Source organism: Erythranthe guttata, chromosome 10 (genome assembly GCF_056151865.1).
Source record: "Erythranthe guttata isolate IM_541 chromosome 10, IM_541, whole genome shotgun sequence".
In the NCBI taxonomy this organism is placed as follows: Eukaryota; Viridiplantae; Streptophyta; class Magnoliopsida; order Lamiales; family Phrymaceae; genus Erythranthe; species Erythranthe guttata.
This window is the reverse complement of record NC_142542.1, coordinates 1162061-1188072: the sequence shown is the minus strand read 5'-3', so window position 1 is coordinate 1188072 and position 26012 is coordinate 1162061. Positions and strand designations below refer to the sequence as shown.

The 26012-nt window shown below is 34.7% G+C and overlaps 3 protein-coding genes and 1 long non-coding RNA gene across 6 annotated transcripts; 3 read left to right on the top strand and 1 right to left on the bottom strand.

Annotated features, from left to right (window-relative positions):
* The first annotated feature begins 143 nt into the window (after positions 1-143).
* On the top strand, positions 144-11393 carry LOC105953047 (F-box/LRR-repeat protein At3g26922). 3 transcript variants are annotated; one of them, XM_088824165.1, is made up of 4 exons: positions 144-357; positions 671-1576; positions 10680-10823; positions 10938-11393. In XM_088824165.1, exons 1-4 carry the CDS (start codon positions 310-312, stop codon positions 11253-11255), a joined length of 1416 nt encoding a protein of 471 aa, XP_088680291.1. In that variant the 5' UTR covers positions 144-309; the 3' UTR covers positions 11256-11393. The 3 variants fall into 3 exon arrangements, with proteins under 3 accessions (XP_088680291.1, XP_012832121.2, XP_088680292.1); XM_012976667.2 differs by lacking the exon at positions 10680-10823 and adding an exon at positions 1669-1812; XM_088824166.1 differs by lacking the exons at positions 144-357; positions 671-1576 and adding exons at positions 9144-9384; positions 9682-10587.
* A 3883-nt stretch (positions 11394-15276) lies between these two features.
* LOC148767234 (uncharacterized) lies at positions 15277-16553 on the top strand. Its single transcript, XR_016034067.1, has 2 exons — positions 15277-15837; positions 15911-16553. It is a non-coding gene; the product is annotated as an uncharacterized LOC148767234 (long non-coding RNA).
* An 862-nt stretch (positions 16554-17415) lies between these two features.
* Positions 17416-20004, top strand: LOC105952726 (F-box/LRR-repeat protein At3g26922). Its single transcript, XM_088824844.1, has 4 exons — positions 17416-17597; positions 17994-18908; positions 18997-19140; positions 19472-20004. The coding sequence occupies exons 1-4, from the start codon at positions 17550-17552 to the stop codon at positions 19778-19780; spliced, it is 1416 nt and encodes a 471-aa protein (XP_088680970.1). The 5' UTR covers positions 17416-17549; the 3' UTR covers positions 19781-20004.
* A 1851-nt stretch (positions 20005-21855) lies between these two features.
* LOC105953049 (FBD-associated F-box protein At4g10400) lies at positions 21856-24393 on the bottom strand. Its single transcript, XM_012976671.2, has 4 exons — positions 24145-24393; positions 22908-23792; positions 22655-22819; positions 21856-22396 (listed from the first exon to the last, which is right to left on the bottom strand). Exons 1-4 carry the CDS (start codon positions 24190-24192, stop codon positions 22088-22090), a joined length of 1407 nt encoding a protein of 468 aa, XP_012832125.2. The 5' UTR covers positions 24193-24393; the 3' UTR covers positions 21856-22087.
* Between the last annotated feature and the right edge of the window lie 1619 nt (positions 24394-26012).

The following is a 26012-nucleotide window of genomic DNA, read 5'->3' as shown; positions in this document are numbered from 1 at the left end:
AAATAAGTGAGGTTTGGACCAGGTTTTGGGCTAAGCACAATATAGACAATAGTTTTATAAGCCCAGGGTTGACTCTCGCTCGTTGACTTCAGAATTGAGCTTCTTCTTCGTTTCATTCTTTTTTTTTTTTTTTTTTTATTTTATTTTATATTCCTTTTTTGAGGGAAACTCAAATCAAATCCAGTTGCAGCACTGCTCCATCTCCAGCTCCAGCTCCGCTAGGGCACAGTGAAAATCTGAGTTTTTTTTTTCAGACTAGTATTTGTGTAGAAATTCCGAGCTCGCAATACATTCAAAGATTCAATCTTTATGGGTGAGAAGCGACTCAGACATGATTCCGATTTCCAATTGAAAAAGGTGAGCTCTAAAATCCTGCTGTTTGTTACCTGCAAAACTCAACCTTCTTTTTTTTTCTTCTTTCAATTGTCGTTTCGGTTAATGCTATGTGTTTTACGTTTCCTGCGTTGAAATCCCTATTTTTGGTATACAATTCAACCCTAATTTTCGTGGCTGATAGTTTATTTTTCTGTTCAATGTTGAACACGACTTAGTTTCCTTGGTGGATTATAATAATTTAGCAAGTAGATGGTAATTCAGGAAGGTGGGGAATTTTGTTTATTTAGTTTTGACTATATTTTTTTTTCTTTTTTTTTTATTATTATTATTACAGTGTGCTAAGAAGAGATACCAACATAGTGATGTTGATAGGATAAGTCAATTGCCGGATGATATTCTCGTCACCATCGTATCTTTTCTATCGCTCAAGGAAGCTGCACGCACTAGCGTTCTTTCCTCTCGTTGGATAAACTTGTGGAAACACATACCTTGTCTCAACTTTGATGCAGAACAAAAGAGGTTATGGGATGAAGAATCGGCAAAAAAATTATTGGATGAAGAGAGGCGCAAATACGTGGAATGGGTGAATTCGGTCCTCAAATCTCACAAAGCAGCCACCTTGAAAGAATATAGGATATCTTTCGATTTGTGCCGATCTACTGGCGAGCCAGTTAATCGGTGGCTTGAATTTGCATTTTCTAGACGCGTTCAGATTTTGGAGTTGGACCTTTCACCAACAATTATGAATTGGCGTCCCTGGTCCAAAACTTATGCCTTTCCTGAAGAGTTGTTGACTCGAACTAGTGGTGGGGCATCCATATTGGAACCCGCTTCATGTATCGACTTTAAGTCCCTCAAAGCATTGTCTATGAGATTTGTTAACGTGTCAGGTGAAGCTATCGAGTTCTTTCTGCGCACTTGCCCTTTTCTCGAGAAATTGGTTGTGCACAACGCATCTGAGTTATCAAATCTTGAAGTTTGTGGTTCATCCCTTGCTCTAAAGCACTTGGAGTTACAGTCCTGCCACAATTTGACATCCATCAAGGTTTCTGCGCCGAATCTTACTTCACTTACTCTTCCGAATGTAAAAGGACTCTTGCTTGAAAATGTCCCGATGCTTGTTGAGGTATTTGTAAGCTGTGTTTGTACTGTAGATCCAGTGGAAAAGTTATTAGTTGCACTTTCTGGCCGCATTTTCCAATTGGAGAGTCTTTCCTTGGTGCTGCCATTCTACCCAGAGGTTAGACAATGGGATTCGTGTTCGTTCGTTATTTCTTTCTTATTTTATATACACATAATAATAGATACTCTTTACTTGCGGTGGAATTTTAGGCAGGTGACTTGCTCTCCATGTTTCCTCAACTCCCTAAACTCAAGAAGTTGGTCATTAATTATACGGTAAAAGATAAAGAAAGTTTTATCGGGCTGACCCCTTTGATGTGGGCATGTCCCAACTTGCAGGAATTTGTTTTTGAGGTATATTTTGACCTTGTATTTGTCTATGCAATTTGTTCCATAAATATGTTTGTGTAGTAGACGATGTTCGTTTTCTCATACTTGGCAGCAATAATATATGTATGAATTGAAAGTGTGTTTTTTTTTTTTTTTTGGCAGTAAATTTGTGATGAACCTTCGAGATTGTTAAGAAGAAAAGTGAAGAAGAATCCCTTAAAGGTTGCACACGAGCACCTAAAAGTGTTCAAGTTCCTTGGCTATTGCGGTAGCAGCAGTGATTTGGAATTTGTGAGATACATTTTGGAGAATTGCATAGCTCTCGAGAAATTAATTATCGACACTCATTTTCAAGTCAAAATGGGCCGTGCAATACATTGCCAGGAGCTACTAGATATAGATCAAAGTACAAGGACTAACGTAGACCTGCAGTTACCACTGGTAGTAGTACCCAAACACATTGATTTTCTTCTTCTTTAACTCTTAATTCTATTAAATTATGTCTTTTATAGTATTTATGAGTTTAAGTGACTGATGTTGTGTAATCTATTTATTCAGGAATTGCTTTGTTTTTAATTATCGAATATTGAGATAATTATTATTGTAGATTTGAGTGGTGTTGCATAGTTTAGTTTTGTATTCTGCAAGTCTGTAATATTGAGGTTTTAGTGTTGTCCCTTTGGTTTCATTTGTAGGACTATTACCTGAGAGTACCTTAAAGATATTCTCTATAATTTTACGTTTGTTACCGTTTTACACGAGTCCTTCAACGGGAGATTTTTCACGATTTTTTTTTTATTCGAAAGAATATTCCCCAAAAATGCTGATTTTACCTCCACAAACACGTCATTTCTATAAGCTACTTTTTAAAGAGAAAATTACCCTAATGGCACTTTTATATGGAATCTTTATTGTTCTTAGATAATACACACACAACTTTTTCGTATACATAATTAATTCGAGTGTAATTTTTGTCTTTAAAAATTAGCATAAAAAAAATAACACTTTTGCAAGGGTATAATTGACATTTTTTGGATAATATTCCCTAGAATAGAAAAGATAATGTGAAAAATCACTCAGTAAGAATTTGGTGCAAGACATAAACAACCGCCACAAAATTTTTGTAACTATTGATAGGTGGTGTTTTTTAGGGGTGAGCAAAGAAACCGAAAAATCGAAAAATCGAACCGAAAATCGAAAAACCGAGCCGATATGTACCGTCCCGACTTAAAACCGCATATATGGTAAATATTTTTTGAAAAATCGAAAATATCGGTTCATGTATGGAGAATTTAAAAATTACCGAACCGATTTATACAAAATGATGTATTTTTTATATATATTATAAATACTTACCCTAGCGTGCGTCTATCTTTCGAGCGCCTCCATGTGACATCTTTTTCTATTAATTAATTTTGGTTGTGACGTGTTTTTTATTAGTTAATTTTTTGTTGTTATTTGTTAATTTTCTCAAATAAATATAATGAAAGTCCAAATACATGGGTGTTATGCCGAACCGGTTCGAACAAATAGACAAAATCGAAACCGAAAATAACCCGAATTGATACCGAAATGGTTAACCGAAAACCGAATCACACCGAACCGAAAAAACCCGATATATTCGGTTTTTAAATATGAGAAACCGATATTATCGGTACGTGTTTGGTTTATTGGAAAAACCGAGCCGTACTGACCCGTGCACACCCCTAGTGTTTTTCGTAATGTATCCTAAGTTCGGGAGGTTTTTAGTAATTTACCCTTCTCTTTATTAGGTATAACCGTTGAGCTTAATTAAGAACCATCACTCGACTCTGAATTAAATTAAGGGGAAAGCTTATTTCAAAAAACTTATTTAAAAAAAGAACACAAGAAAAATGGCATATTTACCATTGTGGATGGGAGACTCAATATGAATTTAATGGCATTTCCCGTTGCAACGAAATTCAATTTAATGGAATATTTGTTTTTTTTCTTTTTCTTTAATACAATAAAATAACATTAAACTGGAAATTAAAAAATCCCTGGGAGAGTAGGGTTGTTCATGAGTCGGGTCGGTTGAATATCGGCCGATTATCGGCCCGACCCGACCAACTGACTATTACAAATATGCAAAACTATTATCGGCCCGACTATTGTGGGTCGGGTAACGGTTGGCAACCGACTTTGTCGGTTGCCGAAACAGTTCGGTTGCAAATTATCGGCCGATATCGGCCACATTAAAAAAAAAAAAAAAATCAAATTTTCAATTTATGAGCAAAAAAAATACTATTCTCATTAAATAATTCTCGAGAAAAACTTCATTTTTTTTAACTCATAAATAGTATTCTAACAAATATAAAGAATCCCACATATTTATGTTATAAATATATTCTGGTTTGTTTCTTCTCGTTTGGCTTCTTTGATCTTTGTTTAATGTGAGGTATAAAAAAAAAAAAAAAAAGAACGAGTATTCTTCCTGGACAATCAATGAGATTATAATATTTGAAAAAAAGAGAGGTCTGATTCAATGATTCAACTACTTCAAATACAAAAACACATTCTAAAAATATTAGCATCTCCCAAAAACTCAAACATTATTGCCCAAAAATTAAATGTAGGGTCAAAAGGCTAGAAAAAAAATAATATAAAAATAAAAGTCGGTTGGTTGGGTAATATCGGCCAACCGACTTTTTAATATTTCAAAAACCATAACCGACCCGACTATGCATGGGTCGGTTGATATTATCGGCCCAACCAGAACGGGTCGGTTGATGGGTAATTATCGGCCGCAATAGTCGGGCCGATAATGAGTCGGTTGTCGGGTAAAACCGACCCATGAACAACCCTATGGGAGAGTAGTGGATTATTTGTCCATTAATTTAAATTTATTGAAATGAGTTAGTATAGTTCAATGGCTATTTGAAAATTTTAATGTATTAAAAAATACTGAAAAGGGTATAACATAAATCCTAGCCATTGATCAAAGGTATTAGACAAATCCTAGCCATTGATCAAAGGTATTCTTATTTAAAAAATAGGGATCCGCGTGCATCTGTAAAGATGGTTTTCAGCCAATCATAATAGGGTAATAGGGGTGACTTGGATTGTGGTTGTATGATATTAAACAAATCCTAACCATTGATAAAAGGTAGTCATCCAACGGCCTAAAACGTCGATCCACATTAAGTGGTTAAAACTAATCCAAGCCGTCGATAAAATATAGATCCGACGGTTCTTAGAAAACACAGATTATAATATATATTAGTCGGTTTTTTGAAATCAGATCCACCATTTTTAATTCAATTCAATTCAGATCAGATCAAATCACGCTATGGCACGACGAAGGCAAGTCCGTCGCCCCCCCTCTCCTCCTCCGTTTGTGCATTCTTCTCCAACGCTAGATAAGCTGCGCGAGTTCGGCGTAGCATTGAAGAGGGAAGAGATGAAGGCCAAATGGATGGCAATCGCAAAAAAGGCTCGTGCCAAGGCGAAGGGGGAGCATCAACGTAAGAAACGGAGTCGCTGGCACCGAGTCACACGTGCCCAATGGGTGGCTGCAAGGGACAGGGTGAAGTTGATTGCTGAAGAGATCCAGGATATGCCTGTTGTCACTGTGGTCAGTAAGGAAGATGTGAAAGATCTGGACAAGCTGCATGACTGTTGGGGCTTCTTCGGACGTGCGAAGATCCTTCACCAGAGAAATGCAGAACCAAGAGATTTCTGGGCAGTTTATCTTATTGCCCTGAAGTCTGATTTTGACTGCTTTGATGAATTTGTGGATTAGGTTACAATCGTGAGCACAGGGAATTATTGTATGGGTGGTGGGTAATTGGGTATATAATATGATGATCATATATAATATGGGTATATAATATGCTGATGATATATAATATGATGATGATATATGGGTATATAATATTGATATGGAGGTATATTGGAGATTAGAAATTTGGAGTTTATGGCAATTATGGTTGTAATCGGTTTGAATTCAATGTTAACAAAAAAAAAAAATATTATGATAATTAGTCTCTTAATTTCTGTTTAATTGCTTTCCTGTTGAGTACTCTGTTGAGTACTCTGTTGTTACCTATTTCTCAATTACAAAAACATTCTAAGCTGCTGTTTACATAATACAGTCAGTGCACCATAATTCTCATTCTAAACTGTTTCGTCTCTTTGATCCGAATCTCCTATACAGATCGGGTTGATGAAATCTCTGAATTTCTCGATCGAATGTACTCGTAAATCGTAATTGCATTTTTCATCTTTGATTCTGTATTCTTCAATTTCTGTGTCAGAGTGACACACACACACAGGGTTTGAGTCTGATTGTAGCTTCTATTAGTGTAACCGAAGTTATCCCTCGGACCGTAAATGTTTGTTCGGGCATTTTTTTTAATAGACTTTATCAAGCAAATACTGTTACAGTGGGTATCTAACGTACAAGTGTTACCGTGTACAGTGTGTATTGCATTCGAGATACAACTTGATTAATTCATTGTTTATTGCATTCGTTTGTGTTTGAAGTAGCAATTATGCAGAATTAGGAATTGCGCTCGATAGTTGTGAAAGATCTGGACACATGCTTATATATAGAGGTATGATTATCGTCATTCTTAATTGATATTGATGCATTGATTATATATATGGACACTTGGTTTATTGATTGCCTTTTGGATTGTGTTGCTCTGTACAGGAGGCTATTGTTGATTTCTGGAAAAAAAAAATATGCCGATGCGATTCATCGTTTGCAATTAAATACCCTCAAAGGTGGAAGCACGGACAATTCATGATGGGCCCGCTTCTTCGTGTACTTGTCGAGGTATTTCTTTCTTTGGAACACATAATAAGTTGCACTGATGAGTATTTGGATAACAAGGATTTAAGCAAGTCGGGGTACGTAAAGTTTATGCTATCTAAGGAAAGTAGATTGAATTAGTAAAAGAAATATTTCGGTTCTAATCGGAGCTTTTGCTGCTCCAAACCATTGCTCTGAACTCAAATCGCAAAAATAAATCGAAAATAGAACGGAGGGGTGGAAATCCGATGATGGGATCGGAATATGAACTTCGGAAAAATTCTGATTTTTCAGAACTAAAAAATCCATTATAATTCTGTTCCAAAAACATCGGAATTCCAGAAATCGGAATGCTCAAAAATTGAATTTTTTCGGATCGGAAGCGACCGCAATCAGAAAATTCTATTTTTTTTAGAAACTTTGAATATAAAATTTGTAATAGTATATATATATTATAAGTGTAATTTTCGCTTTTCTATCTCTCAAGGAAGCTGCACGCACCAGCGTTCTTTCTTCTCGCTGGACAAACTTGTGGAAACACGTCCCGCGCCTCGATTTCGATGCAGAAACTGCATTGTGCAAGACCTCACACGAATACGAGTTGTTGCACAGTGAAGTGAGCGGCAAGTACGTAGAATGGGTGAATCGCGTCATCTGATCGCACAAAGCGGCCACCTTGAAAGAATTCAGAGTGTGTTTCGATTTAAGCCTCACTGTCGAGAATGCAATCACTCAGTGGCTTGAATTTGCGCTCGTGAGTCATATCGAGCGGTTGGAGTTGGACTTTTCAGCCAAAGCTCTTAACATAGGCACCGTGGGTTCTACATATTACGCTTTTCCGGAGAAATTCCTGAAACGCCCTTCACAAAGTTCCTCTATTAACTTTAAGTCCCTCAAATTATTGTCTTTGAAATGTGTTAATTTGACCGGTGAAGCTATCGAGTTCTTTCTACACAACTGCCTTTTGCTCGAAAAATTGGTTGTTCATTTCTCGAGTAAGATATCAAGTCTCGTAGTTTGCGGTTCATCCCTTGCTTTAAAACACTTGGAATCATATTCTTGCAATAAATTGAAATCGGTTACGGTTTCCGCACCGAATCTTACTTCACTTGCTCTTCCGAGAGCGGAAGGACTCTTGCTTGAGAACGTCCCGATCCTTGTTGACGTATCTGTTGGTTGTTCATTTACTCAAGATTACGGGAACGAGTTACTCGATGCACTTTCTTGTCGAATTTCCCTATTGGAGATTCTTACCTTAATGATTACGTTCAAACTAGAGGTTAGACAGTAGAATTGTCGTCATTGTTTCTTTCTTGTTGTATATATAACACATTATATTTACTCTTTACGTAGCCGTTGAATTTCAGGCAGGTATCGTGGGCTCCAAGTTTCCCCAACTTCCGAAACTGAAGAAGTTGGTCGTTGATCATCAGCCATGCGATAAAGAAAGTTTGTTGGAAATGGCACATTTGATGAAGGCGTGTCCCTACTTGCAGGAATTTGTTTTACAGTCGACGTGTGCGGAACCTCCGAAGGCGTGTCCCTACTTGCAGGAATTTTTATTTTTTGCGTGTGCAGTTAGTTCGATGGGGACCTTCGAAGTCTGATATCGAAGTGAAGAATATTATAAAGTTTTCCCACCATCATCTTAAAGTGTTCAAGTTCTGCGACTATTATGGTCACGTCAACGACGTTGAATTAGTCGGGTACATGTTGGAGAGTTGTGTCGTGCTCGAGAAAATAATTTTTGATTTTTATTATACGTTAAAACACCACAACGCGAAGCAACAACTTAAAGAACAAGTACCTCACCACATTGAATTGGTTATTCTTTAACTTAACATTATTGTTGTTCCATTATCGAACCTCCGAGAGGTGTCCTGTGATTGACTAGTTCATAATGTTTATATACTTCATCCGTGCCATATTATGTTTCGTTCGTAACGAAAAAAATATGTTATTAATTTAACGGACTAAAAAACCCCTTCTTATCAATACACTTTCTAATAATTCTTTCTCCATTAATTAGGAGCATGAGAACAAATTTATATTGACCGAAAACCCTCCGTGTATTTCCCTTTTCGACTTTAAGTCCCTCAAATCGCGTCGAGTTCTTTTTACATTACTGCTCTTTGTTCGAAAAATTGATTGTTCGCAGCTCTAAAATATTATCTTGAAATTTGTGGTCCATCCCGAGAATTAACGGGCTGTCACGCATTGATTTTTCTTAAGGTTTTCGCTCCGAATCTTACTTCGCTCGCTCTTGATTGAGAATGTACTATGCTTGTTGAAGTATCTTCTGCTCATTGATTTCAAGATTTTGTCGAGAAATTAATTCACATAAACTGCATAAACCGAAGAAGTTGGTGATAAAATTATCACAATTTAATGTTATGATAGGACTTAAAAATTATAACAATTTAATTATATACTAATAATAATAAATAAATATCAATTAAAAAAAAAAAACAAGTGTTTTTGGGTTAGGCCAGTCAAATAATTGGGCTTGGACCAGATTATGGATGCAGTTTTGGGCTAAGCACAATTTATTATAGACAATAGTGTTGACTCTCGCTCGTTGACTTCAGAATTGAGCTTCTTCTTCTTCTTTCTTCTTTTCCTTATTTTCTCTCCTTTATTTTATTTTATTTTCCTTTTTTGGGGCAAACTCAAATCAAATCCAGTTGCAGCACTGCTCCATCTCCAGTGAAAATCTGAGTTTTTTTTCTTTCAGAAAAGTATTTCTGTAGAACTTCAAAGATTCAATCTTTATGGCGGGGAAACGACTCAGACATGATTCCGATTTCCAATTGAAAAAGGTGAGCTCTAAAATCCTGCTGTTTGTTACCTGCAAATCGATTTCCGATTTCCGATTTTTTATTTCAATTGTCGTTTCGGTTAATGCTATGTGTTTTACGTTTCGTGCGTTGAAATCCCTATTTTGGTATAAAATTGAACCCTAATTTTCTAAGGCTGGTAGTTTTTTTTTCTCTCTTCAATGTTGAACACGAGTTAGTTTCCCTGGTGGATTATGACAATTTAGGAAGTAGATGGTAATTCAGTTGGGTGGGGAATTTTGTTTATTTAGTTTTGATTAGAATATTTTTTTTTTACAGTATGCTAAGAAGAGATACCACCACAGTGATGTTGATAGGATAAGTCAATTGCCGGATGATATTCTTGTCACTATCGTATCTTTTCTATCGCTCAAGGAATCTGCACGCACTAGCGTTCTTTCTTCTCGTTGGATAAACTTGTGGAAACACATACCTTGTCTCAACTTTGATGCAGAACAAAAGAGGTTATGGGATGAAAAATCGGCAAAAGAATTATTGGGTGAAGAGAGGCGCAAATACGTGGAATGGGTGAATTCGGTCCTCACATCTCACAAAGCAGCCACCTTGAAAGAATATAGGATATCTTTCGATTTGTGCCGATCTACTGGCGAGCCAATTAATCGGTGGCTTGAATTTGCATTTGCTAGACGCGTTCAGAGTTTGGAGTTGGACCTTTCACCAACAATTATGAATGTGCGTTCCTGGTCCGAAACTTATGCCTTTCCTGAAGAGTTGTTGACTCGAACTAGTGGTGGGGCATCCATATCGGAACCCGCTTCATGTATCGACTTTAAGTCCCTCAAAGCATTGTCTATGAGATTTGTTAACGTGTCAGGTGAAGCTATCAAGTTCTTTCTGCGCACTTGCCCTTTTCTCGAAAAATTGGTTGTGCACAACGCACATGAGATATCAAATCTTGAAGTTTGTGGTTCATCCCTTGCTTTAAAGCACTTGGAGTTACGGTACTGCCCCAAATTGACTTCCATCAAGGTTTCCGCGCCGAATCTTGCTTCACTTACTCTTCCGAATGTAAAAGGACTCTTGCTTGAAAATGTCCCGATGCTTGTTGAGGTATCCGTAAACCGTGTTACTACTGAAGATCATGTGGAAAAGTTATTAGTTGCACTTTCTGGCCGCATTTTCCAATTGGAGAGTCTTTCCTTGGTGCTGCCATTCTACCCGGAGGTTAGACAATGGGATTCATGTTCGTTTGTTATCTCTTTCTTGTTTTATATAAAAATAATAATAGTTACTCTTTACTTGCGGTTGAATTTCAGGCAGGTATCTTGCTCTCCATGTTTCCTCAACTTCCTAAACTCAAGAAGTTGGTCATTAATTATACGGTAGAAGATAAAGAAAGTTTTATCGAGCTGACCCCTTTGATGTGGGCATGTCCCAATTTGCAGGAATTTGTTTTTGAGGTATATTTTGTCCTTGTATTTGTCTATGCAATTTGTTCCATATTTTCACAAATATGTTTGTGTAGTAAATTGAAATAATATATGTATGAATTGAAAGTGTTTTTTTTTTGGCAGTCAATTTGTTTAAAACCTTCGAGAATATTAAGAAGAAAAGTGAAGAAGCATCCCTTAAAGCTTGCACATGAGCAACTAAAAGTGTTCAAGTTCCTTGGCTATTGCGGTAGCAGCAGTGATGTCGAATTTGTGAGTTACATTTTGGAGAATTGCATAGCTCTCGAGAAATTAATTATCGACACTCATTTTCAAGCCAAAATGGGCCGTGCAGTACATTGCCAGGAGATACTAGATATAGAGCAAAGTGCAAGGACTAACGCCAACCTGCAGTTACCACTAGTAGTAATACCCAAACACATTGATTTTGTTCTTCTTTAACTCTTAACTCTATTAAATTATGTCTTTTATAGTATTTATGAGTTTAACTGACTGTGATGTTGTGTACTCTATTTATTCAGCAATTGCTTTGTTTTTAATCATCGAATATTGAGAATTGAGATAATTATTATTATTGTAGATTTGAGTGGTGTTGCATAGTTTAGTTTTTTTGGATTCAATGTTGAGGTTTTATAGTGTTGTTCCTTTGGTTTCATTTGTAGCCACCGAATAAATAACTAATACAAGGGACTATTTATTACCTGAGATTCCCTAAAAGATATTCTCTATAAAATTTTGGGGTCTTTACGTACTTATTCATAAAAAGCTACAGACAATAAACATCTTTATAAATAAGCCCACACATAGCTTCTCAAATTTTAATATTCTTCAATTTCATTCTTAATTTAATTTAACCTCAATTTGACTCCAAATTTCACAAATTATTCAATTTTGACCCAAAACACATTTTTATGGACAAATTTGTCCGTCTACGGCGTTGACTTTTTTTTCTCCTGATTTTTCAACCACCGATTTCCGGCGATGACTTTTTCGAATTTTTTTCTTTCTTTCTGTAACACTTTTTTTCTTCGTTTAAACAACAATATTGCTGTGATTGACAGTAATATTAACTATATTACTGTTAAACACAGTAAAATTAACTAAGCTACGGTTTAACACAATAATATTGCTATATTAATCTCTAGCACAATAATATTAACAAACAAAACTCATTATTATTGTGTAATAGAGTAATATTACTATGTTAACCGTTCAACAAATGTAAACATAATAAAACACATTTTTTCGTTTTATCGGAAGCGTGAAAGATTAATTTATGTACCAGAATAATAAACTTGTTACGAGCCCGTTTTCACTAAGTGGGATCAAACCACATCATTTCATCCTAGTTGGATACCGGCCCTCTATATCCGAGTTGTTTACTACCGGTATTCCATTAATCTTTCAATTTAAAAACCGTGAAATGCAGCTTTTCAAAATTATGCTTATGACACACATAACATCACAAATATCAATCAAGTGCCACAAAGTCACACAATTATCACAATTTACCACATATTTATAATTTAGGCAAAAATCAATTCACACACATAAACACACACAACCACACACGGCACACACCTAATACACACACACACACACACACACACACACACACACACACACACACACACACATTCAGCACACACACATGCAACCACATATTAAAACATCATCATTTAATATTAAACCATGCTTGTAAAGCAAGCACCCCTTTTTCACCTTTCATTTAATGAACTTATTACCACTTCTAGGTAATAATTCATTCCAATAAATTCCAGCAGCAATAAACACATCCATGCAGTAAATTAAGGTACAAAATCCAAAATCTCATCACTCATAGTTATTTAAGCAAAGCCATGAAAATAAAAGCACAAAACATAATAAATGACATGCAAAATGTCCTAATTTCGAAATAATAACAAACTAATTCCAAAAATTCCCAAATTAAATCCTAGAACTCCTAATTGATCCAAGTTTCAGATTCTGAAATTAATTTAAATTTTCACAAAGTTTTGATTTTTTTTAAAATCAAAAACTAGAAAAATTCCCCTTTCTCTTTAAAAATCCAAAACTCTAATATACCCTTAATTACTTTGAAAACTTTATAAAGAAAACTTTTTCCCCATATAATACTTGCTGGAAAACAGATTCCAGAAATGACAGATTTTTCAGAAATTATAGTTTGACCCCAAAGTTTTGAAGATTTACACATGCAACCACACTAAAAGTTCAAAATTCACTTTTTCATGAAAAACCCCTAACAATCTGAAATTTTAATTCAATAAATACAGAAAACAAAGTTAGAAAGTTACATTATGCAAAAATTTCGAAAATTATATATTTTACCCCAAAATTTCTAGATCTATACATGCAAGACCACTAGATGTTCAAAATTCACTTTTTCTTGTAAAACCTCTTTAAATCTGAAATTATTCTTCAATAAGTGCTGAAAAACAGTCTTGAAAACACATTTAGGACTGACTTCTCAAAAATTACAGATTTGACCCAAAACTTCTTAAGATCTAGACATGCAACCTCATAAAAGTTCAAAAATTCATTTTTCTTGAAACCCCTTTTTGGAATCCGAAATTTTTAATGCTTTTGACCAATAAAACTTGTATCTACCCACTACCAACATAGACGATGCATGCAAGAACACGAAATCAACATTAAACACATTTTTTCCATTTTCCCCAAAAAACCCTAAATTTTCGAAATAACTCCAAATATTTTAAGAAATTTTGAAAACCATTTTAATACTATTGATGCCAATTAATTGCAGCAAGAAATCGGAATTTCTTACCTTAATAACCGAAAGAAAAATGAAGGAAAGATCGAAGGGAAGTGCTTCAATGGTTGATGCCAAACTCTAGCCAAACTATTTTGATTGTGAAAAAGATTGAGTGGGTTTTCAAATGAGATGTATATTGCTTTGATGAATGGTGATCTAGGCTACTCCATGACCGTGGTTAAATAGGTGAATTTTAAAGTGATTTTGGGATCTCTTTAAAAAATGGGAGTTGATATGGAAGGAGATGAAGAATAGAGGTGGTGATGTTGCTACGGTGGAGAGAGAGAAAGGAAGACAAGTAGGGGCGGTTTAGGTGTTGGAAGAGTAAACAAGAAGAGTGGCTTTTAATCCTACTAAGCAAGTGAGTTTAGGCAAAATGATTATCATTTGCCAAATGGAAAGGCATGCAATATTATCTCTAATTTATTTATTTAAATAAACACAACTTGCACTAATCACACACACATATATACACGGTCACACACACACACACACATATATATATGCAGCAAGTATTAGTATATATATATATATATATATATATGTATATAGATGCATGAAAATGCATACCTATATATATATATATATATATATATATATATATATATATATATATATATATATATATATATATATATATATATATATAACAATTTAATTTTGTGAGAGGACTTAAAAAAAAGGAAAAAATTATAACAAATTTTTTTTTGATAAGTAAAAATTATAACAATTTAATTATTAATAATAAATAAATATTAATTTAAAAAAAAAACAAGTGTTTTTAGGTTGGGCCAATCAAATAACTGGGTTTGGACCAGGTTCTGGGCTGAGCACAATTTATTATAGACAATAGTTTTATAAGCCCAATGTTGACTCTCGCTCGTTGACTTCAGAATTGAGCCTCTTCTTCTTCTTTCTTCTTTTCCTTATTTTCTCTCCTTTATTTTATTTTATTTTCCTTTTTTGGGGCAAACTCAAATCAAATCCAGTTGCAGCACTGCTCCATCTCCAGTGAAAATCTGAGTTTTTTTTCTTTCAGAAAAGTATTTCTGTAGAACTTCAAAGATTCAATCTTTATGGCGGGGAAACGACTCAGACATGATTCCGATTTCCAATTGAAAAAGGTGAGCTTGATTCTTCAAAAAACCTGCTTCCTTTTATCCGTAAAAACTCGAATAATTTTTGTTTTTATTTTAATTATCGTTTTGGTTCATGCTATATGTTTGATGTTTCAGGCGTTGAAATCCCTCTTTTGGTATATAGTTGAACCCTAATTTTCTTAGCTGATATGATTATTCCAATCCTTAAATTCTATTTTTTTTCTTCATCAATGTTGAACTGCTAGTGGATTATGATAAATTCCTCGTGAGTTAATTATGAATTTCTTCTTTTTATTTACTTACTTATTTATTTATAAGCAGTGTGCTAAGAAGAGATACCCCAGTGGTGATGTTGATAGGATAAGTCAATTGCCGGATGATATTCTCGTCACTATCGTATCTTCTCTATCGCTCAAGGAAGCTGCACGCACTAGCGTTCTTTCTTCTCGCTGGATAAACCTGTTTGAATCGCGTCATCCGATCGCACAAAGCGGCCACCTTGAAAGAATTCAGAGTGTGTTTCGATTTAAGCCTAACCGTCGAGAATGCAATCACTCAGTGGCTTGAATTTGCACTCGTAAGGCATATTGAGCGATTGGATTTGGACTTTTCAGCCAGAGCTTTTAATATAGACTTTTCAGCCAGAGCTCTTAATATAGGCACCGTGGGTTCTACATACTACGCTTTCCCGGAGAAATTCGTGAAACGCCCTTCACAAAGTTCATCTACTAATTTCAAGTCCCTCAAATCATTGTCTTTGAAATGTGTTAATTTGACCCGTGAAGCTATCGAGTTCTTTCTACACAACTGCCCTTTGCTCGAAAATTTGGTTGTTCATTTCACGAATAATATATCAAGTCTCGTAGTTTGCGGTTCATCCCTTGCTTTAAAACACTTGGAGTTATATTCTTGCTATAAATTGAAATCCGTTAAGGTTTCCGCACCAAATCTTACTTCACTTACTCTTCCGATAGCGAGAGGACTCTTACTTGAGAATGTCCCGATGCTTGTTGAGTTATCTGTTGGTTGTTCATTTACTCCAGATTACGTGAAAGAGTTACTCGATGCACTTTCTTGTCGAATTTTCCAATTGGAGATTCTTACCTTAATGATTACGTTCAAACTAGAGGTTAGACATTGTGTCTTTCTTGTTTTATATATAACACATAATATTTACTCTTTACTTAGCCGTTGAATTCCAGGCAGGTATCGTGGGCTCCAAGTTTCCCCAACTTCCTAAACTGAAGAAGTTGGTCGTTGATTATCAGCCACACGATAAAGAAAGTTTGTTGGAACTGGCACATTTGATGAAGGCATGTCCTTACTTGCAGGAATTTGTTTTACAGTCGACGTGTGCGGAACTTCCGAGATTATTAAGAAGAAAAGTGAAGAGTTCCTTAAAGCTTGCGCACGAGCAGCTTAAAGTGTTCAAGTTCCTTGGCTATTGCGGTAGCAGAAGTGATGTCGAATTTGTCAGATACATTTTGGATAATTGTAGAGCTCTTGAGAAATTAATTATCGATCCTCATTTTCAATTCCATTTTTCCAATTTTTCGTATGTATCGCAACACCCGGATACACTAGATTTAGAGCAAAGTGCAAGGACTAACGCCAAGCTGCAGTTGGAACCACTAGTAGTAGTATCTCACCACATTGATTTTGTTATTCTTTAACTTAATTCTATAGGCAGTTGTTTGCGTAATTAAATTATATGTTTCGTTTATTTAAGAGTTTAAACGAAGCCTAATTACTGTACTGTTGTGTATTATTTCATCATGGTTAGGGTTTTTTTTTTCTTTTTTAAATTATGGAATATGTCAATGAATTGAGATGGTTATTGTTGCAGAATTGAATGGCATTTGAATGATTTTTTATTTATACCAGCATTTTTCATGCACGGAATATCGTTTTAAAAGTGAAAACAATGATTAGTTTAATAAATGACAATAATAACTAATAATAAAATTTAGATGTCGGTAACATCAATATCTATACAAATTTAACAATACAAACTCATTCTTAAAAAATATATATAAACTTAATTTTTATAATATGAAATTGATCATTAAATAATAACACAAAGAAGAATTAAAGAAAATAAAACATACTAGAAAATAGGAAATATTACTAATAATAATAATTATAAAGATATAGATATGGTGGCTTAGGATTGCGCTAGCCGAGATTTAAAAATAATAGAAAAAAATAACTGCGAAATAAGAGATTATATATATTACAAATATGTTATTAGAGTTTCTTAGATTTGATGTGAAAATAATTAAAAAAAAAAGTGGCTGCGAAATAAGAGATAATATGTATATTACAACATGCCATTAAATTTTCTTAGATTGCCACAACATTTCTTTTCTTTTTATATATAAAGATTTCAAAAGTCTATAGTATAGATTGCAAAAAACAATTATCGAAATTTTATACAGAAAATAAATTTCAAAAGAAAAGTCAAAAAAAAATCTGGCATTTATTTTGTAAATTCCCAGAGATACAGAGTAAATTACATACCGAATAAGCAGTCCCAAATTTAAAAATATATTAGAATTTCTTTATTTGGACATAAATTAAAAGTAATATTTATATTAATATTTTTTTCACAAAAAATAAAAAATGCAAGTGGGGTCCTAAGATGGGCCCAAACGCGGCCCAAAAACAGTTGCTTTCTCTCTCTTATATATATATATACGTTGCCCACTCCAGCAAAGAAAGTTTACTCGCCGGTATCTCAACCTGGTTTACGGCTTCGGGTTTCCTCGGAGAAATCACCACAAGAGAAAAACTAAAAAAAACCCTGCATTTTTTTTCTCTTCCTCATTCCGATTTGGTTTAATGGCTGGAAAACGTGACAAAATTGATCCTGGTTTCCAAGCAAAGAAGGTCAGCTTCCATTTCTGAAAAAAAAAATTAGAAGATTTAAGCTTTTTTTTTTTTTTTTTTTATGACTCATGATATCTACTGTAAATCTATGGATTAAATTCTCTGTTTATGTTTATTAAATTAATGAATCAAACCCCGTCATTTTTTTCTTCTTCTTCAATTTGCCACACACACAAAAAAAAAAAAAAAGAGTTAATTAATGAAGATTTTTGGAGATCATGCAGTTTCAATTTGATGAAATCGTTATTCCCTTATGTAAAAAACCAGATTAAATTACCATGTTTATTTTACTGTTACTGTAACTGTTGCTTAGTTGTGGATTGTAATTGATTATATTCATGAAGAAAAAAAAAGAAAGAATTGTGATTGATTGTTATATATATCTGTGTTTGATAGCGGGCCAAGATAACCTACAATGATAAGGACAGAATCAGTCATTTAGCCGATGACATTCTCGTAATGATCCTGTCTTTGCTATCGTTCAAGGAAGCCGTATGCACGAGCGTTCTCTCGTCTCGTTGGATACACGTGTGGAAACAAATCCCCTCTCTCACCTTTGATGCACACGTTTCTTTGAAAAGGGTTGCAAGAGGGTTCGACATCAGCACGATAAAGAGGCAAAAGTACGTGAAATGGGTGAACAGCGTCATCCAATCTCACGAAGCGGCCGCCTTGAAAGAATTCCGAATCTGCTTGAATCTGAGCAACTTAGCTCGGAAGGCGATCACTCGGTGGCTCAAGTTTGCGTTCGCGAGACGTGTTCAGGTGTTGGAGTTGGACCTTTCGGCGAAAGAAGTGTTCTTTCGCCGTCAGTTTTCTCATTGCGCTTTCCCCGAAGAGCTACTGACTCAAAGTTGGGGTGAAGCATCTTCGTCGTCGAAACCCTCTTCGGATGGTTCCGGAGTTGACTTTAACTTTCTCAAAGTGTTGTCTTTGAAATATGTTGTTGTGACATGTGAAGCCTTCAAGTTGTTTATACGCAACTTCCCGAAGCTCGAAAGATTGGTTGTCGAAGGGACACACGACTTATTAAAAGTTGAAGCTTGCGGTCCGTCGCTTGCCTTAAAACACTTGGAGTTAAGCTGCTGCGAAAATTTGAAAACCGTGAAGGTTTCGGCGCCAAATCTCACTACACTTATTCTTGCGAAAGTGGGTGTGGAGAATCTCTCGATCGAGAATGTTCCAAAGCTCGTTGAGGTATCTGCTGATTCTCGTGGCGACGGAGTTCTTGCAGAAAAAATACTTTCTGCGTCGTCTTCCTGGATTTCCCAATTGGAGATTTTTAGCTTGAAGCTATCTGCCAAGACAACGGTTAGACGTTATTAAAATTGTTTATTTGTTTATTGTTTTATTTAGATGGAGATAATGATTAGTTTTTAAATGGGGTTGATTTCGACAGGAATTCGTTCCCTCCGCAGCTCTTGAACTAACTAAACTGAAGAAGTTGGCGGTCTTTATTTATCATGGAAAGGGTTACGAAAGTCTTATGGGAGTGGCTCGTCTGATAAAGTCGTGTCCCAACTTGCAGGAATGTCTTTTTAAGGTACGTTCGTTTTTATATTAGAAGTCCCCATGCATGCACTTTATATATGACGTTGGCTCTTGTAGAGGACTTGCCGTCTGGAGAGGTCGAGGGGCTATTTGGTCTTTTTACAAACATCATTCTCAAGTCACCTAAAACTACTTTTTACTTGATTTGGAAATTGTTTATATGCCACGTGTTTTTACAAATTTATTTACTGTACATAATCGTTGCTAGATTCGTAGTCGTTTTGCTTTAATTACTCTCGATAAACGGCAATGCATAAACTGTTTTCAAGCAATAAATTAATTTCCTTGTCTTGTTTCTTCTTTCTTTCTTTTCCCATGTGCAGTTAATGTGGTGGAGTCCTTATTGCGTACGTAGAGTGCTGAAGAGTAGCGTGAAGTTTCCCCACGAGCACCTGAAAGTGTTCAAGTTTTACCGCTATTTCGGTCGCCCTGATGAGGTTGAATTACTCGAGTCCGTCCTGGAGAACTGCATCGTGCTTGAGAAACTCGTCATTGATCCCGATTACCGTTCACCGTATTTCGTTGCACCACAAAACCCTGATGACGAAAACGAGAAACAAGCTGTAGTGGATGCATTTAAGCTCGGGATTCAATCCCAACTACCTCAGCACATTGAGTTGGTTATTCTTTGACATAACTCTACAACATGTTTGTAGCATTTCCCGTTTGTTGTATTCAACATGTTTGTTGTACTTTATGAGTTTAAAACTACAAGACTAGTGTTTACTTCTCTTTGATTTCTTATTGAGATGCTGGAATTGGTTTTTTAATTTTTTTATTTTTTTTTATATGTGAAACAGTGACATAATGTACGAGGCATGTACTGTGATTTACTATGGGTTTTTTTTTTGGTATACTTTCGGTGAACTTTATTCGGTTATATTCTAACGTGCGTGCATATAGATTGTTTGCATATTTTACATACATCCACGTGTAAATGTGTGTACATTATTGTGGGAAATGTACTTCACCAGGTGTAGTATCTACATGCTCGATTATATTCTGACGTGCATGAATATAGATTGTTTGCATGTTTTACGTACATCCACGTGTAAATGTGTGTACATTATCGTGGAAAACTGTACTTCACTAGGTGTAGTATCTACATGATCGATTATATTCTGACGTGCATGCATATAGATTGTTTGCATGTTTTGCATACATCCACGTGTAAATGTGTGTACATTATTGTGAAAACTGTACTTCACCACGTGTAGTATCTACAAGATCGAATATTATAATCTTAACGTACCGAATTCAACCTAGTGTAGATGCTAAACACAATCAATTCCGTTGAGTATTACTAAAGGCAAGTAGCAATAATCATACCTAGCTAACGGCTAAAAAGCATATTAATTATAACTGAAATGTTAAACGTCATCTCAATTTTACGCGGCACTTTCATTCGAGATTATGCTTAACTTTCTTAAGAACCAAAATTCATGTACCAACTGATAAGTGATCCTGACTTTTTCACTATTACAAATTATCTTTCACTCTATAATTTGAAGGACGCGTTAATTGTCATTTTTTTCATTTTTTTATTCATCACACTTACTGTTCTAACAGATAAATAGTGGAAAAATAAATAAATGTTGTAAGAAATAATAATAAATAAATAAAAAGGAAATCGGGTTATTTATGATTGAAGAACATTTTCTGTGATATCCGTCGAAAGGATTAAGCTTGATGAGTCTGAAGCGAGTCGGACTTGATTCCGAGTTTCAATCCGAGAAGGTAAGCTTTCAGGAAAGCTGGCTGCATTATAATCTTGTTTTGCCTCGTGATATATGTTGCATGTTTCCAGCATAAATTCCCCATTTTGTTTACTTAAGCTAGAAACCAAACCCTAGATTTTGTTTTGCTGACGTGATTATCCGAAACCCGACGCTAGTATTTTTTTGTTTATTTCTTCAATTTGCAACAAGAAATTATTATTTTTTATTGGGGATTATATCTTGTTTGACAGCGTGCCAAGATAATATACGGTGAAAATGATCGGATAAGTCCGTTTCCCGATGACATTCTCGTTAGTATCCTGTCTTTTCTACCGCTGCAGGGACAAGTGTTCTCTCGTCTCGTTGGATAAACTTGTGGAAACACACCCGCTCGCTCGACTTTGATGAACACATTTCCTTCAAAAAGATTGCACTAGGATCAGACACAAGCAGTGAGGACCTGCCCCCTCATTTTTTAGAAATTACAAAAAAAACCCTTTTTTTGAGATATTACATTCAGGCCCCTTCAGTTGGTAAATTCTCACATCCACCCCTACAAAAGGGTGTTAATGTAAGAAATCTATAAATTATAAGGGTGCATATAATTATGAAAAATGAGGGTTTTTCTTGTAAATAGACTCTTACCTAAGGGGCGGTTGTAATATACCCTTTTATTTAAGTTGCATAAAATAAGAAGTAAGAACTATTAATTTATCAATTGTTTATATTTATTTTGAGATTTATATCACAAATTATGCTCACCTGTCACAAAATCCACCAGCTTTGTTCTCCAATTTTCCCAGAAGATTGTGGTGAAATGTGAATTTTGGGTTATGATATGAATATAATTGATTTTTTCTATTTTAATTAGATGAAATCTTAAAAAGTAATTTTATATAATTACACTATCTCTTGAAATCAAACGCAACTAAAAAGAAAATAAAATACGGGCCTGGCATAATGCACCATAGAAAGTTTCGGGCCCAAAATGTTCAAAACAACAGCTTAACATCTTATTGTTCTTAATTTAAATTAATAATTACACTTAATTGTTCTTAACTAAAATTCATAAAAACAAATCAAATTAAATTAATAATTACACTTAATTGTTCTTAACTAAAATTCATAAAAACAAATCAAAACAACATGTTCTTAATTTAAAATTCACAAACACACCAAAACAACTTATTGTTTTTAATTTAATTAAGTTTATAGACTTCATTAAAGGATAACCAATTCAACGCGTTGAGGTACCCGCGCTTCAAGTTGCTGCTTTGCAAAACCCCTTGCGATTTGTATTCTCTCTAAATCTTCACCGCATAGTTCGAAATCACGCAAAATCGGTTCGAATGGATCAATGATTATTTTCTCAAGCACAACAGAGTTCTTCAAAATGTACCTAACTAATTCGACATCACTCGAGCGACCGTAATAACCACAGAACTTGAACACTTTAAGGTGATGGTGAGGCAACTGTGAAGTAGTATTCTTCACTTTTCTATGTGATCTCGAAGGATCATCCATCCATAACTGCACATGAGAAAAACACACAATAAATCTATTGCTGCATAAGTAGAAAATAAAATTTGGATAGATAAAGATAGCATATTTCATCAATAAGAGCCAAAATATATTATCAAGCGAACAAGTAGGCTTTTTATTTTCGACGGGTGCAAGTGATGCTTAGACCGTCATTCTGTGTGAATGATTTTTAAAATTTATAAATATCAATTCATCTAAATCAATTGAAGCTCAAATGTCGGAATTAGAATATGAAAGCAAACTTACCTCTAAAATAAATTCCTGCAAGTTTGGAGATGCCCTTATCAAAGGGGTCAGTCCCATAAGACTTTGGTCATGGTCTGTCCAATGGGATACGACCAACTTCTTCAACTTAGTCAGTTCTGGAAATGTGGGTAGAACAACTTTCGTCAAATGCATCCCAAGGCCCAACTAAACAGAGCATTATAATTAATTATTATGTTAAAATAAAAATAAAAAATAAATAAATAAATAAAATAACTCAATTCCAATGTCTAACCTTCCGGTGGGAATTCAGCTGCAAGGTAAGAATCTCCAATTGGGAAATGCAGCAAGAATATGTAGGAAGTAACTTTTCGACAGAGTCATTGTAATGCATACAATTGATATATACCTCTTTAAGCATCGGAACATTCTCAAGCAAGAGAACATCGATATTCGGACCAATAAGTGAAATAAGATTTGGCGCCGAAACCTTAACAGATTCTAAATAGTTGCAGTGCATCAATTCCAAGTGCTTTAGAACGAGGGATGGCCCACAAACTTCAAGATTTGATATTTTATTAGTGTAATGAACAACCAATTTTTCGAGGAAAGGGCAGTTGTGTAGAAAGAACTCAATAGCTTGACCTGTCAAATTAACACATTTAAGAGATAATTCTTTGAGGGATTTGAAGTCAATACACGAATTTCCACCACTAGTTCTTCGGGTGAGGAACTCTTCAGGGAGAGTATAATGTGTGCGTGGAGATGTTTTGTTCTTAACTTTTACGGAAAAGTCCAAATCCAACTTCTGAACATGTCTCGTAAACGCAAATTCAATCCACCGGGTGATTGATTCCTGAGACGAAAGACCCAAATCGAAACAGACACTGAATTCTTTCAAGGTAACCGATTTGTGTGATCTGATGACGCGATCCACCCATTCTTCGTACTTTCGCCTCTCTTCACTGCATAAATCATAGTTTTCTCTAATCCTGGCTAGTGCATTGTCTGCACGAAAGTCGAGAGAAGAGGTAGTGTGTTTCCACAAGTTCATCCAACGAGATGAAAGAACAGTAGTTCGTGCAGCTTCCTTCATCGATAGATAAGATAGGATATTGACGAGAATATCATCGGGCAACCAACTAATTCGGTTATTATCACGTTTCGATCTTTTATTACACTATCAAACAAAGATAAATGCTTCATCATAACTAATTAAGGAAGATTAGTAACAAGAATGTTGAAATTCACTATCCCAATTCTGAATGAAAACCACTAGCTAACGTTTATGGCATTGACCAAGTTATATAATAATCCACACAAAACTTTAATTTATTGTTGCAAATAATTGAGGAAAAGGAAAAACAACCCAGTTGAAATTATAATTCATCAAATAAGAGAGGGAAAAAATAAATAAAAAAACAATAAGCAATAAGCAATAACCAAGACGGGTATTTCATATACAACATATGGTATGAGAAGAGGAAAAATAAATAAATAAATAAAATTACAAAGAAAAAATACAACCACACCTTATTCAATTGAAACTTGGAATCAAATCCGAGTCGCTTCCGAGCCATTAAAGCTTGAATCTTTGGACCTCAAAAATAATAATAATAGTGCCAGGTGGAGGTGGATCGGTGCCCTAATTCAAGATGCATTAGGATTTCTTATTAAATTTAGGGTTCCCTTGATTTGTTATTGTGATCATAGATAAGTATGGGAAAGTGAAAGGCACGCGCGCGGTATTATTTTGAGGCGTAATAAAATGAATTGGGATTACATAATATATTGTCCTCTGTCAGACTATTATTTTTATTTTAAATGCTTCGGTATTTTAAGTTTCTTCTAATGTAAATTGAAGTCACTTTTATTCTTAAATTACAAATTCAAATTAAATCATAAAATTTCATTTCTCTACCATTCTGAAATTAAATCTTTTCGAAAATACTAAATCTATATTTTAGTAGACTGTGAATTCCAATTGGAGATTCTTACCTTGCTGATGAGCAGCCTTAAAAAAGTAATTTTATATAATTACGTTATTGCTTGAATTCAGACGCAACTAAAAAGAAAATAAAATACGGGCCTGGGATAATAATGCAGCAAAGAAAGTTTCGGGCCCAATAACAGTTGTCGCTTCCACCAGTCAGTGGGGACCTTTATTCTTAAATTAAAGACTAATTAATAAGATTCTTAATCTGTGTGAAAAATCCTTAAACGTCAATTAACTTGGGAAGGAGGGAGTATTATTTATTTTGTTCCGACAAGAGCCCTAATTGTGTAAGAGCATATGTTTTGATTTAAGCGAACCATCTCAGATAGCAGTAACTACGTGGCTCGAATATGCGCTTGCCAGACGAGTTCAGAGGTTGGAGTTTGACCTTTCTGCTGCAAATTCCAGCCGTTATTTCCGTGCCGACTTAAATTATGTTTTCCCGCAAGAGTTACTGATGGAAAGCAATGGCGTGGGATCTACGTCGCAACCCCCTTCAGACACTTGTTTCTTCAACCATCACCCTCGCACACGTTTCGATTTTAAAAAAGTCGATTTTAATATATATAAAATTTCTAATAAAAAACAACTACATTAATTGGGAACGGATCTAGAATTATCTTACATTTATGTGGATTGTAAAAGCAGAACGATTTTTAAAAGTCGATGTCTATGATAATTTTATTATAATTTATTTACGATGGTTAAAATTATTCTGAATTTTACACTTGGCATACAAAATCAAAATCAAAATCCAAAAATATATACTATTGTCCAACTCAAGAATTAGAGTAGTGACCTAATTTGAGGTGATGTATTGTACTTATTATAATTTATGCATGAATTACTAAAATCGAATTTACAATTTCTTCCAATATTAGCTCAATTCAACAACTCAAAACACCAATGAGCAATTGCTTAATTGTTCTACACTTGTGTGCAATTGGTTCTGAAAAAAAGAAAATATATCAAATAACTTGTTACTTAAGTTGCTGTTCAATTGAAACACATGCTTAGTGGGCCACATGCTAACTAGTCATATTATCATCAAAAAATTGTTATTAAAAAAAAAAAGAGAAATGATAAAAGATATCATTAAAAATTAAAGTAGCCATCAACTGAACATATATTTACTAATTAATAAAAAAGAAACTAAACATATTAATAACTAGTGTTATTTAATATTAATAAACATGGAGAAAACACACACATAAACGATCAGTTGCTTGTGCTACACTTGTACAAAGAAAATCAATCAAATTAAATAGGAAAATAAATTGTTACTAAGATTGATCATGCTAAATGATATGGTCGGTGCCACCCTCTATGCTATATATATATATATATATATATATATATATATATATATATATATATATAGTTTTAGGAGAAAAGCAAATAATT

Excerpts from the sequence above, each read along its gene's own strand:
- LOC105953047 (XM_088824165.1), top strand. The coding sequence starts at position 310 with ATGGGTGAGAAGCGACTCAGACATGATTCCGATTTCCAATTGAAAAAG. Across the intron at positions 358-670 it reads CCGATTTCCAATTGAAAAAG|TGTGCTAAGAAGAGATACCA; the intron begins GTGAGCTCTAAA and ends TTATTATTACAG. Across the intron at positions 10,824-10,937 it reads TGCAGGAATTTGTTTTTGAG|TCAATTTGTTTAAAACCTTC; the intron begins GTATATTTTGTC and ends TTTTTTTGGCAG.
- LOC105952726 (XM_088824844.1), top strand. The coding sequence starts at position 17,550 with ATGGCTGGAAAACGTGACAAAATTGATCCTGGTTTCCAAGCAAAGAAG. Across the intron at positions 18,909-18,996 it reads AGCTATCTGCCAAGACAACG|GAATTCGTTCCCTCCGCAGC; the intron begins GTTAGACGTTAT and ends TGATTTCGACAG. Across the intron at positions 19,141-19,471 it reads TGCAGGAATGTCTTTTTAAG|TTAATGTGGTGGAGTCCTTA; the intron begins GTACGTTCGTTT and ends TCCCATGTGCAG.
- LOC105953049 (XM_012976671.2), bottom strand. The coding sequence starts at position 24,192 with ATGGCTCGGAAGCGACTCGGATTTGATTCCAAGTTTCAATTGAATAAG. Across the intron at positions 23,793-24,144 it reads CCAAGTTTCAATTGAATAAG|TGTAATAAAAGATCGAAACG; the intron begins GTGTGGTTGTAT and ends TTTGTTTGATAG. Across the intron at positions 22,397-22,654 it reads TGCAGGAATTTATTTTAGAG|TTATGGATGGATGATCCTTC; the intron begins GTAAGTTTGCTT and ends TCTCATGTGCAG.